Source organism: Myxine glutinosa, chromosome 10, assembly GCF_964187855.1.
Source record: "Myxine glutinosa chromosome 10, kmMyxGlut1.1, whole genome shotgun sequence".
NCBI lineage: Eukaryota > Metazoa > Chordata > Myxini > Myxiniformes > Myxinidae > Myxine > Myxine glutinosa.
In genome coordinates this window covers 21,532,343-21,546,613 of record NC_136270.1, presented here as the reverse complement: position 1 = coordinate 21,546,613, position 14,271 = coordinate 21,532,343, and the positions used below count along the sequence as shown (strand labels likewise).

General features: G+C 46.6%; 1 protein-coding gene across 2 annotated transcripts in view; it reads right to left on the bottom strand.

Moving 5' to 3' along the window:
* METTL9 (methyltransferase 9, His-X-His N1(pi)-histidine) overlaps positions 1-14,271 on the bottom strand; it is a 67,739-nt gene that overhangs the window by 33,516 nt on the left and 19,952 nt on the right. For both annotated transcript variants that reach the window (XM_068127273.2, XM_068127272.2), the window contains exons 3-4: positions 6,417-6,607; positions 5,286-5,495 (exon numbers count right to left, since the gene is read on the bottom strand). In XM_068127273.2, the coding sequence (XP_067983374.1) occupies positions 5,286-5,495; positions 6,417-6,607 (401 nt within the window). The remainder of the gene's footprint in view (positions 1-5,285; positions 5,496-6,416; positions 6,608-14,271) is intronic.

The window sequence follows — 14,271 nt, the reverse complement described above, 5'->3', positions numbered from 1 at the left end:
ACTAATACAATTAAATAAATAAAGACCTGATAACTGTCAATCACGATTCTGACAGACTCGATGGAGAGCCAGGTCAAGGGTGGTTGTGGAGGGTGGCAAAGGAGAAGTCACCATAATTCAGAGCCACATGAATGCCTGAACGATGACAACTTCTTATCCACTGACCCAGTTTTGCCTATTTCTACAAGATTCCATCTGACCACAGGCGATATTAATGGAATTAGTCGAAACAGCAGAACGAGGGTGTGTGGAAGGCAATAATCAGACTCTGGAACTTGGTGTTCTGCCAGATGTCAAAAATAAGCATAGTATTGGACGTTACGAAATCAAAAAAAGAAAACTGGGAAGCAGTTGCACCAAGCCAAATAAGGGAGCCATATTACTTTGAATTAAGATTCTGCATGGTTCAGAATGGTCGTGCCTCTATAGAGAACACCAAGGTGTCAGCCAGCCTTGGAGGAGATATGGCCCATGCAGGAAAAGTTGTGATGGATTGTGAGGCCTAGCAGCTCTGAATTGGCCAGATAAATAAACCGGGGAGAAGAGGGGAGGTAATAAAATAGACGTTTGAAATGAGCGCCTGGGACTTTCCTACACCAAAAGTGACATTCCTGGTAGGTGACCAACAATCGCAAAAAATTCTTTACTTTTTTGTCCAGATTTGCAGACGGAGACACCAGGGAAGCATACCTCTCAGAAGTGTGTAGTAATTAGCAAAATTGTATGAAAGACTCAACCAACTGGATGCAGAGCATTTTTGGAAGATAATGTTTTTTGCTGAGTAATTAAGTACATACACCGACTGTATATATTGAAAAATAATACGGATGACATTTATTGGACTATTGCGAATGTCTCAATCGTGTGTTTTGACCGCACTTTCTAACAGGTATTTATTAAATTTGAGTCCACAAATATTTATTTCATTTCCGGTTTCCTCCTCCCCCCCAAAACTGAAGCAATCTCAGTAGATATACCCATTCACCCCAGTGAGAAAAGAAAAGGTGAAGTAGCAAGTATGTGTATGTGTGACGTGTTATCAATCTACATTCTACATCACACATTCCAGTTCGGTCTGAGATCCCAAGCTATTAACAGCCTTCTCACAGCATAATCACCATTTTCTATATTTAAACAAATAATATCAAAAAAAAATTTTCCGAAAGGCTGCCCACTACACCAACTCATGCAAATAAACGTAGCTGTTCAAATCTACCCAATCCAAATCTATTCATTCCCAAAAAAAATTCCATCTCTTACAGTGCCTCTTTCATACATTCCCGAAACTCTCCTGCTCTCCACCCCCCCCCCCCCCACCCCCCCACTCCAGCGTCCTCAAACGTATTTTTGACTCGAAGGTCACAAGAAACTCATTTTGCAATAAATGTTCGTTTCCCATTAATCGTACACTTTCCAAAATCCAATCTCACCCCTCCCCTCCAAATTCTCCCCATCACCCCTCCCCTCCAAATCTTCCCCATCACCCATCCCTTTCAAATCTTCCCCCTTGCCCCTCCCCTCCAAATCCTCCCCATCACCCATCCCTTTCAAATCTCCCCCCTTGCCCCTTCCCCACTTAACTCCCCCCACACCCTTCCCCTCCAAGACTCCCCCTCACCCCTCCCCTCAAAGACTCCCCCCCTCACCCCTCCCCTCCAAATCTCCCCCATCTCCCATCCCTTTCAAATCCCTCCCCTTGTCCCTTCCCTCCTAAACTCCCCCCTAACCCCTCCCCTCATAAACTCCCACCTCGCCCCTCCCCTTCAAATCTCCCCACCCTCATTTCTTCTCTATTTCCCCCCTCTCACCCCTCCTCCTCAAAGCGTCCTCCCCACTTCTTCCCCCTTCCAACTCTCACCTCCATCTCCCCCAACCTTCTGCCTCGCTCTTCTCCCTCCTCAAATAACACCTCACTGTGCCTCACCCAGTCACCATCAAACCTTTTGTCCGCCCCATCCTTCCCTTTCTCCGAGCTATTCTGAAATCTCTGACACACCTCCAACAGCTCTCCCTACCTCTTCCTCCTCTTCCACATCTTACCCTACCCCCCCCCCCCTTGTTCTGTATCCGATGCCCCCCCTTCCTCTTCATTAACGGTATGGACCTCAAACATCCGGGGCCTTCGTTCAAACTTAACTGATCTCTCCATACAGGTTGCTTCTGACAAACCAGATGTGATCTGCTTAACAGAAACTTTCCTCCTTCATGATGTCTCTGATTCCTTAGTATCTCTCCCCAGGTTACTCCCTCCTCCGGTATGATAGACCTGAACCTCGTCCTGGAGGTGGAGTTGCTATCTTTATCAAAAACTCTCTTTCTCGCTCGCCCTGCACTGCCCTCTCTCCACCTCACCCCCAGGAATTCCTCTGGCTACGGCTTCCACTTCGCCCCCACCTCTTGTTCATATGTGTGTTGTACCGTCCACCAAACAGTGATGACTCCATCGACATCTCGCTGTCTGATAATATGGACCAACTTCTATCTACTCATCCCAACTCTCTCTTCCTCATATGTGGTGATTTCAATTGTCACCATGCCAGTTGGCTGAGTGTGGGTCCCTCTCTCACCAGCCATGGCTCCTCAGCAAAGGACTTCTGCGACTCACTGGGACTGACACAATCTGTCAATTTCTCGACCCGGATCTCAGTCAACGGGGCATTTTCTCTTCTGGACTTGGTTATGACTAACTTCCCTGAAAATGTCCGCTGCTCTTCTTCTGCTCCAATCGGCTCATCCGATCATGTGCTTGTTAAAGTGGACATCTCTCTGACCATTCTCAGGGAGCCTCCTCAGCATCGACGAGTCTGGCATTTCACTCAGGCCAACTGGCTCGGTCTTCAAGCAGCCATCAATCATCTGGACTGGTCTCCCATCTCTACCACCTCTGACATCAACTCATCCTGGGAATTCTTCCAAAGTAAATTGCTCTCTCTCATGCACAGATTTATCCCATCTCGTCTTCAGTTGTCATACCCCTCCTCCCGTCCATGGTACACGGAATCTTGTGGTGAGGCTGTTGCCCAGAAACAACTTGCCTTTGTCTCCTGGAAAGCAAATCCAACGGAAGGAAATCTCATTTCCTTTCACAAAGCCCGAAACAAGTGTGTGTCCACCCTCAGGAAAGCCAGGAAACAATATCTCTCTGTTCTCAAGCCCGAACTCTCTTATCTGTCTCCCTCTTCCAAATCCTGGTGGCGTCTGGTCAAATCTGTTTCTGGTGTTTGTTCCCCCTCCATCCCCTCCCTTACCTCAAACGGCTACACAGCTGACTCCGCACGTGAAAAAGCTGAATGCCTCAACTCTGTGTTTGCCTCTAAATCTTGTGTCCCAAACCCATCTCCCCCGTACCCAGTCATACCCAGCTGCTCCTGGACTCTGTGTCCTTTCCTCCTGACAAGGTGGAAACGTTTCTGTCAACCCTCGACTCTGATTCTGCAACTGGACCTTACGGCATCAGCCCACGGGTCCTAAAATCCTGTTCTTCCGCTCTTTCACTCCCTCTCTCTGTTCTCTTCACCCTCTCTTTTGCTCAAGGTCAACTGCCATCTGCTTGGAAATCAGCCAACATCACCGCTTTACACAAAAAAGGGGCAAAAACAGATCCTAGTAACTACAGACCAATCAGCCTTCTCCTAATTATCAGCAAAGTCATGGAATCCATCATTGCTTCGGATATGAAATCCTTCCTCTTCTCCAATGGCTTGATCTCTGATCATCAATTTGGTTTCAGACCAGGTCACTCTACTCTGGACATGCTGCTTCTGCTGTCTCAACAATGGATGGAGGTCCTCAATGCCAAACAGGAAATTAGAGCTGTCTCCCTCGATATATCACGTGCCTTCGATACGGTCTGGCACCCCGCTCTGCTCACCAAACTCTCCTCCTTTGGTATCCATGGAAATCTCCACGCATGGCTGGCGGACTTCCTCTCCAGTCGTAGTCAACGTGTGGCCCTGAATGGGTTTCTCTCTTCTCCTCTTCCTGTTCAGGCTGGAGTTCCCCAAGGCAGCGTTCTGGGCCCTGTGCTTTTTCTGGTCTTCATCAATGATCTCTCCGACTCTCTTGCAAATCCTCTCTATCTCTTTGCTGATGACTCCACTCTCTGCCGCTCCATTCCTCATCCCTCAGATCGGCAGTCTGCAGCCTCCTCACTCTCTGCAGACCTGGACAAAATCACTGACTGGGCAAACAAGTGGAACATGTCATTCAATCCTGACAAATCTCACTCTCTTACGATGTCTCTCCGAAAAGACCGACTGGACAACCCTCCCATCCACTTTCTGAATAATCCTCTCCAAGAAGTTCTGTCACTCAAGCTTTTGGGTCTCACCGTCTGCCATGATCTTTGCTGGGAAAACCACATTTCAAATCTGGCCTCCAAAGCCAGTGGCTGACTGGGCATCCTCCATCGTGTGAAGTCCTTCCTTGGCACACCTGAGCTCCTCACCACATACAAGGCTTTCATCCGCAGCTCAATGGAATACTGCTCTCCCCTCTGGGCTGGTGCTCCTGCCTCATACCTAGCTCGTCTTCACGCTGTTGAAACCAAAGCGTTCAGAATCATTGGAATCTCCCGTGATGAAGCTAAATCCAAGGGCCTTTCACTCACTCACCACAGGCAGGTTGGTGGTCTTTCTGTCTTCTACCGACTCCTCTCCGGCCTTGCTCCTCCAGCTCTCTCTGGGCTCTGTCCCCCAAATATTCCTGAAGGTCGCACAAGATCTGCCTGCAACCCTCTTATGGTTAAACTGCCAAAATCAAGACTCTCTGCTCACTCTTTCATTCCTGTTTTCTCCCACCTCTGGAACAAACTCCCCCACCCCCTTCAATCCCACTCCTCCCTCCAGGTCTTTAAAACAGCTGTTCACCACCATCTCTTATCTTCCCCCATCCAAAACCTTGATCTGTTCTACCCCTGCTAATTTCACCCCAAATCCTCTTTTTTGAAATACCAACTTCTTTCCTGGAAGTCCTTGGTGTCCTTGTGTTTATACTTCTCCCACCCCCCCCCCCCCCTTCCCACGCCACCTCCCCCCAAGCCCTCTCCCTCACACACATTCCCAATGTCCCTCACAAATGTTGTGTTTATGTGCTTCCCCTTCTCTCCCCATCTTGTCTACCGCTCCCCTTTTTATGCAGTTTGTTTGTTTGTCTGTTTGATTTGTTTGTGTGATAAATGTTAGCTTTCACGAGCCTCGATTATGTATACAAAAAAAAAAATACAGACGAGTACTCAAAGTGCAAATCTGCAACTCCTTGCACTTCCCTACTGGATGCTCACTTGCCTGAAACCTCGGTGTTGGAGACGCCAGTGCATAGATGCAGACACCTCAGTTGCAAACACCTCTCGAAAGGCGGGTGCCAGAACTGCTGTCACACTTCCATCCCCAGCACCCAAATCGATGAGAGTGTCTGCTCGCCAGGATGGGCCAACGTTCAACAGCTTTCCTATCTGATCCCTTGACAGTACGAATGTGGAGCCACGCCCCAACAGTCTGCATGATTAACACAAACACAATCATTAAGCACAACTAATTTATCAGACACAGCATCCAGAAAGCTAACTGATTGGTCCATGTTGACTTGCTGAGGTTTACATGGCCCCCAATCAACTGTGTTCAATTAATTATCTATTTACATTAACATGAGGCCTCTAAATGCAGCTGCGAATGCAGCTAGGAGCTGCACTAACATAGCACTTACTTCAGCAGATATGTGAAATATTTAGAGGGCTTGTGCTTTGATGATAAGAGCATGAAATTTGGCACAGTTATTAGGGCACGTCCTAATAAATTTTTTGGCTATTGGGCCATCACAGATTTGCCCCCCGATAGCAATTTTGGCCATTTTTCAAAAGGGCCACCATTGTCGTCAGGGGACAAATCTGCAAATATCCTTTTAGGACATGCCCAATGTGCCATATGTCATGCTTTTATCCTCAAAGGCACAATTCATGCATGTATCTGCTGAACTGAAAGACATTTATAGAGATCAGTATACTTTCACATTAATTACAAGGACATTTCTCGGAAATGGGATTTACACCACAAGTTCAGATCAGGCTAACCTGTTTACGGATGTCCTTAAAGTCATTCCTATGCTCTACAGGTTATAAATATAAAAACTACTCTGTGAACCTCAGGCATATTATAGGGGTGGTTTGGAGCGGAGTTCGGAATTGGGTTTGGAGCGGAATTGGGTGTGGGGGGAGAGGAGTTCTACTGGAGTATTTAATTCAGAATAAAACCATGTTTTTAAAACGGGCTCTTCACAAATATTAAATCCATTCCAAAATCCGACTCGATGGTTTTTGTGAGATGCAGAATTTAAATATCCTCCGTTGCCACAAGGTTCATTGATTGTAGTCAAAATAAAGCATCTGATAATTATTGATTCAAAATGGTGAAACATCTGACCCATTTATTGTCGTTTGAGAGAGAAAAGGCCACAGCAGTGTAGAGAGAAGGGAATGAGTTAGCTGCATGAAGATCCAGCCAGACTTCTCTGCGCTCTGGTCAAGGAAGGCTTTGGTCTCCGCATCCCATTCACTTTGCACAAACTTGGGCTGCAATTCAGGACTCAGCAATTTCGTATTGCAGCTATACCACTGTGGCACAAGTAGACAAAAAATCTTTTAATGACATATTTCAAAGAATAATCATTGCTGTCATATTTGGAATTTTCCTGTACATCGACAATAAAATATTTGGAAACCGGTTATTCAATTTTACAAAAGTGTATAAACCAATATGACTTCACTCTAGTTAGGTCCAAAACTTCAATTCCGTGACCATTTTCTGGCTAGTAAGGTTTGACGATTGATTTGACTTCTATTGACATTTTATAACAAAAATAGCCTCTATGTCCCTCCCAAAAATCCCGGCATTTTTCGCCAGAGGCCCGAATCCAAGATGACCGCCGGCACTATCTTGAAAAATTAAGTTTTGAACCAGAACACCTAAAATCACGTACAAAGACACTTTTTTGGGTAATTTGACCACGAGGATTCCGAATCTGACATTAGTTTGACGTTATGACATTATTTTGACCCAGAAATCCAAGATGGCCACCATCCAGTAGAGCGAAAATGCAACTTTTAAATGGGAGAACATATGATCATGAATTAACACATTATTTTGGCTAAATCTATACTGGCCACGGAATTGAGGTCCTGATTAGTGAATTGCTATTTTCTTGTTTTTTATTTGTCTGTGTGTGTAATGTCATATACTTATTTCTGTCTTTCCAGGGAGTATACGAGCGAATGAGACGGCACTGAGAAGCGCAGTATTCAGAAGATAGCTGTCAAGAGAATGTCCACCGTTCCGTGTGTCCTCCAGTGTGGCGGGCTTTGCAATGAAGCCACTGATGTCGTTACCTCCGTTGAGAGTTGGGAAAATCTCAAGAAAAAAGCCCTGTTATGGAGCGGTCTTGACAAGTTCGGAGACGTTTATGCAACAGTCAATTGGGATAATGGTCCCGGCAGACAATGTGTCCATAAATCATGTAGGCTGACCTTATGGAATGCTAATAAACTGGAGCAGGCCAAGACAAGACAGAAAAAACGAGAAGTCAAGGAATGCCAATCTCAGTCTTCGTCCATGTCTGAGGCTTTCCCCCCGGCTGCTTCTCCACCTGCCAAGCGGCTGCGATCAAGTGTAGAAGGGCTGATACATGAAAAAACAAAATGTGTCTGGTGCTGTAAACCGGAGTCGGCAAAGCACCCAGAATCAAAGCTGTCCCTGATTTCGTATGATAATGCATGGGCAACGTTCAAGAGTCACACGGTGGTCCTCGAAGATCAGAGCATGCGAGACAGAATCAACTGTGTGATCGATTATGCAGCTGATGACCCATATGCGATCGAGATCAGATATCACAACAAATGCTGGTTGAAATATGTGCGTAGTTACCAGAAAATGAGTGAAGATGACAAACTCCCACGCATGCACAATGTCAATCTCCGTGAGGCTCAGACTATCTTCTTTGACCACATCAGAACAGTTATCTTTGAGGAATGTGAGCTAAGGTCACTACAGAGCCTCCTCAAAGACTACAGCTCTATCATATCTCGGTATGGCTTCTCAACATCCAGCATCAAGTCATCCTTTATCAAAGATATCCTGACCCGGGAGTTTGAGGGCAAGATCGGCTTCCACTCCCGCCCTCAGAGAAACCAGAGCGACCTAGTCTATGACACGTCTGGGGGTGGTTCATATGTTGAAGCAGCACTCTCCGCCATCGGTGTTGGCAGTGAACAACTGGTGCACAATGTGGCTAAGCGGCTCAAGGATGATGTCAAGTCAATCAAACCCATCCCATGGCCGCCAAGAGTCGAGGAGCTAGAAGAGGAGGAAGAGCTCTCGCCTCTCATGGTGCAGCTGCTATCTGCTTTGCAGGGGAAGAAGGAGGTAGATCTGTCTCCCAGCACACTCTCTCTCACCTCTCTCATCACGCAGTACATTACAAAGCGACCCACCACTACCGCCATCAATGCCACCGTCACCCTTCATGGGATGACTCGCAGCAAGGAGCTTATTGACTCTTACTACAAGCTGGGCATGGGGATCAGCTACCCGAACGTGCTTCTCCTACGTGACCTCTGGACCATGCATGACCTCGAGCGGTTTGATCTGTCCTGATGAGATCGCTGAGGGAGAACCAAGCATTAGTATCATTGACAATGATGACTTTACCAACGACACGTTGACAGGAGGGGGTACTGCACACCGCTGTAACTGGATGTTTCTGCAGCGTCTAGAACGTCTTGTACCGGATTATGAGGCTAACATCCAGGATGAGCAAACACGCATCACAGACGCAAAGACTGTGTCACAGGCACTAACTGAGAAGGCATCTGAGATGCAGGTAGTTAAGCCGTATAGGACGATAAAACGTGGGGAGCCTCCCATCCGGCCAAAGCCCACTATGTTCTCATCAAGTACAAAGCATCAGTGCAAGCAGAGCATTTTTCATGCCCTTGCTCGTGTGGACGTGGATGGTGACCGCCCTGATGCAGCTGAGCAGGCTATCCCTTCATACAATGGGTTTTATGCTGGTTTAAATGCGGAGCAAGGGAAGAGCAAGGCTTATTTTCATATGTCCTACAATCAACCGCCCAACAAGTCAGTTGTGAATGACATCATGGACAAGCTTTCTATCATCATTGCCACCAAGCACATGCCTTTCGCCTTCTTAGTGGGAGATCATCCCGTGTACGTCCTCATTACCCTGCTCAAGGCCGAGAACCTAAAGAAATACCATGACATTGTGCCCTTTCTAGGTCCCTTCCATACACAGTGTGTGATGATGAGTGCTATATACAAGCGCTACAACGGGAGTGAGTTAGGAGATGTACTCGTGGCAGCAGGAGTTATTGCCGAGGGCTCCGTTGATCGTGTGCTGAAAGGCAAGCATTACAAAAGGGGGCTGCGTTGCTTGAGGCTTATGTATGAGGCGCTCATGAGTCAGCTGGTGCAGGAGAGGCTCGTGCCCTGCCTGGCTGATGAGACGAGGGAGAACCTCGAGTTTCTGAGAGATACTAGTCTTTCCCAAGAATCCCGTGCTGCTGCTCATGCAGCACTGGAGGAGGATGCTGACCTGGACAGCCTTATCACTAACTTATTCATCCATGTGGAGGCCAGTGACATGGCAGACTACTGGAGGGACTTCCTGTCCATGACAGATGCACTAATGCAGAATGTCCACGCAGTCCATATCTGTAACTGGGACGAGTACGTCAGCTCTCTGCGCGCCATGCTGCCATGGATGGTAGCGTACGACAACAATAAGTACGGGAGGTGGCTATCTGACTTCTAGGCAATGCTGACAAATCTCCCTGCTGATCAGGTCACCTTCCTTCGTACTGCCTGTGCTCAGTCCATCACAGGCAACCCCTACTCCAACATGGCCTGGGACATGTGGATTGAATGCACCATGAACAAGGGCAGCAAAATGAAGTCTGGCTGGCTCTCCATCCTCAAGAATGAGAAGCAGCTGCTGGTGCACTCCAGAAATGTGAACAATGTAGCCCAGATCCGGGCGGCTCATAATGCCCTGGCCAACCGAAAAAAAGCCAAGAGGAAGCACATTGAATGTGGCCCAAAACGAATGCGAGAAGATGAGCAGTGCGTGCAGGACCTGGTAGCCTGCATACATGAGTTTGACTCCTTTCCATTCGACCCATCCTCACCCACACTCCGCACCCTACAGTCAGCCATGCCTGCCTCAAATGAGCTCGTTGTGGACTTCAATTCTGCCCATGCTGCAGGGGAGGAAAAGTTGACCAGCTTCTTGCAGGAGCGGGTATTCAGTAAGAATACCTCCCTTCATGCACCTGTCCCTCTGAGTAAACGCTTGACATTTGCCAAGATGCCAGACATGGAGAAGCCCAGGGAGGAACTCAAAACGAGAGCTGCTGAAATGGAGCAGAATGCTCTCAAGGCAGTGATCAACCTGGTTGAGGTCAGTCATCTTGTGGACCTCACTGAGTTGCTGGAACATCGTGTTGTTGAGGAGTGTGTGGCTTTATTCAACTCCAACGGAACATACAGGAAGACACAGAAGAGTAAGCTCATCCAGAAACTCTCTCTGCAATCTGTAGATCTGCAGGAACCCTACACCGCTCTCATCGACATGGGCATGATTTGGAGGATGGCAACTCCATCAGCAGAGGATCGACAGACGCAACATGGCACCCCATACAAGTGGTCAGACTATGTCCACAAGGTGTCTTCCATCATCCTTGCCCGCCATGGTGATGCTGAACGTATCTTCTGTGTGAATGACCCATATGACACACCATACTCTACTAAAGATGACGAGCGAGACCTGCGGGTACAGGGTAAGGCACATATACCCAACACCTACATGAAATTGAATGACCCCTTCCCTTCTGCCCAAGCATTCAAAACACTTCTATGTAGCATCAGCAACAAGGGGTGGATGCAAAAGCTGATATGCACCTACCTGACAGACCTTGCAGAGTGTTGATGCAGAGATTGTCTACTCTGTTGGCTCCCACTGCACCAATTTGTCAACCCAGCAACCAATGGAGAACTACAGCTTTGACCAGTCTGAGGCTGATACTGTCCTCTTTTCTGCTTACGCAGTTCTGCGTGAATCAGGCTACAGTGGCCCTGTTGTCATTGATACCGCTGATACCGATGCCTATGTCGCGGCAGCAGTCATCTCGCAGCAGCTGCCTGGAAAGCTCTGTTTCAAGAGGAAGAAGGAGACTATCTTATGTCATGGCCTGGTTAATGACGAGATGGCAGACTGTATTGTGCAGCTGCACTGTATGACAGGCTGTGATGCCAACTCAGGCTTCTATGGCAAGGGTAAGAAGTTGGTGTATGACCGGGTGGCGAAGAGCCCTGTGGCTCGACGGCAGCTCTCGCTGTGTGGAGATAGCCTTGACCTTGAGGAGGAGGTGCTAGAGGAGCTCTTCCAGTTCACACGACATGTCATCTATGGCGACGAAAAGAGTAGCACCATGGCTGAGGCCCGTGCAGCAAAGTGGAAGACACTGAAAAACAAATCATTTATCCGTCTCCCTCCAGATGCAGACAGCCTACGCCAACACTGCCTCCGAGCAAACTACTTGGCATATCTTGTGCGTCATCCCTCCAAGAAACACCACCCCTCGCCACTCGGACATGGCTGGGAGCTGGTGGGTGGTCGCTGTCGCCCTGTCCGCCACACGCAACCTGCTCTCCCGACACATCTACCTGCACCAGGACCAGCTGAAGAGAGTGAGGAAGATGAGAGCCAGGAGGGGAATGAGGAGCGAGATGATGATGTACAAAGGTGGGGAGATTCATCGGAATCTGATGATTCAGATTCTAGTGAAGCAGAATGCTCTGATTCGGACTAATCATATAATTAAAGGTCATATTGATTAATTACTTCATTTGAAAACTGTTCAAGTCACAGCTATTAAAAATAGCTTATTTTGAAGTGTAATGAGTTTACTTGTCATGCAATCATCAATTACTTTACTGCAAGATATCCTTATGGAGGTAGTTTCTTTAACATGTTTAAGTACAAAAGTTGCATTTTCGCTCTACTGGATGGTGGCCATCTTGGATTTCTGGGTCAAAATAATGTCATAACGTCAAACTAATGTCAGATTCGGAATCCTCGTGGTCAAATTACCCAAAAAAGTGTCTTTGTACGTGATTCTAGGTGTTCTGGTTCAAAACTTAATTTTTCAAGATAGTGCCAGCGGTCATCTTGGATTCGGGCCTCTGGCGAAAAATGCCGGGATTTTTGGGAGGGACATAGAGGCTATTTTTGTTATAAAATGTCAATAGAAGTCAAATCAATCGTCAAACCTTACTAGCCAGAAAATGGTCACGGAATTGAAGTTTTGGACCTAACTACTCATGAATAGCCACTGCTCCACAACTTGCTTCTAGTTTTGGGAAATAAGCGTAACAGAAACTGCAAAGTGTCCCTCCATCGATTCAATTTATTACCTCCCCAAAGATTCAAACATACTACATATAATAACGCAGTATAGATAACAATACGTTTCATGCCATGTGACCAACAAACTATAATCCAATCAAATACTAACTTGAACCCAATCGTTCGTGTTCTCTCAGACTCAAACCTCATGTCGGAGGTAACACTCCATGGGGAAAGGCTATAATGATCAATTTTGTTACATGCATCGAGAACTCAACTCGCGTGTGCCCGCTGGCTATTTACTCAGGCATGGGCAAGCAATCTTCCATCCCTCCACCTCAGTTGTAATAATTTAGTTTAATAAAAAAATGTGCATAAAGAAACCAGGGAAAGGAGGACAATAAACAATTGTTAGAGAAAATGTTAAGAGGAAGAGGACGTTCAACGGAAAATAAATCTCTTTTGAACTACAAATTATGATCCAGGTAATCTGCAATCCAGGTAATAAGATTCGCTCGAGATGTTGGAGAATTAGAAGGGGGGATAGTGTTAGAAGACGCAAGGATGGAATCTTATTATAATAGAGCAAACATATATGGTTATGTATGTATGTATGTATGTATGTATGTATGTATGTATGTATGACTGTATGTATGTATGGATATTTGTGACCAAAACATCTTCAAATTTTCTTTAACAAATTCCGCCATGTTGCTCATATACAGTGCATTCAGAAAGTATTCAGACCCCTTCACTTTTTTCACATTTTGTTATGTTGCAGCCTTATGCTGAAATCGTTTAAATTCATTTTTTCCCTCATCAATCTACACTCAATACCCCATTAATGACAAATAAAAGAGAAAACAGGATTTTACAAAAGTTTTGCAAATTTATTAAAAAGAAAAAACTGAAATATCACATTTACATAAGTATTCAGACCCTTTGCTGTGACACTTTAAATTTAGCTCAGGTGCCTCCGATTTTTCTTGATCATCTTTGATATGTTTCCACACCTTGATTGGAGTCCACCTGTGGTAAATTCAATTGATTGGACATGATTTGGAAAGGCACACACCTGTCTGTATAAGGTCTCACAACTGTCAATGCATATCAGAGCAAAAACCAAGCCACGAGGTCGAAGGAACTGCCTGCAGAGCTCAGAGACAGGATTGTGTCGAGGCACAGATCTGGGGAAGCCTACAAAAAAAAAATTCTCCTGCATTGAAGGTTCCCTAGAGCACAGTGACCTCCATAATTCTTAAATGGAAGAAGTTTGGAACAACAAGGACTCTTCCTAGAGCTGGCCGCCTGGCCAAACTGAGCAATCGGGGGAGAAGGGCCATGGTAAGAGAGGTGACCAAGACCCCGACGGTCACTCTGGCTGAGCTCCAGAGATCCTCTGTGTGGAGATGGGAGAAACTTCCAGAAGGACAACCATCACTACAACACTCCACCGATCTGGGTTTTATGGCACAGTGGCCAGACGGAAGCCTCTCCTCAGTGAAAGACACATGAAAGCCTGCTTGGAGTTTGCAAAAAAGCACCTAAAGGACTCTCAGACTGTGAGAAACAAGATTCTGTGGTCTGATGAAACCAAGATTGAACTGTTTGGCCTCAATTCTAAGCGTCATGTCTGGAGGAAACCAGGCACCACTCATCACCTGCCCAATACCATCCCAACGGTGAAGCATGGTGGTAGCAGCATCATGCTGTGGGGGTGTTTTTCAGCAGCAGGGACTGGGGGACTGGTCAGGGTTGAGGGAACAATGAACGGAGCAAAGTACAGAGATATCCTTAATGAAAACCTGAAACAGAGCGCTCAGGACCTCAGACTGGGCCGAAGGTTCACCTTCCAACAGG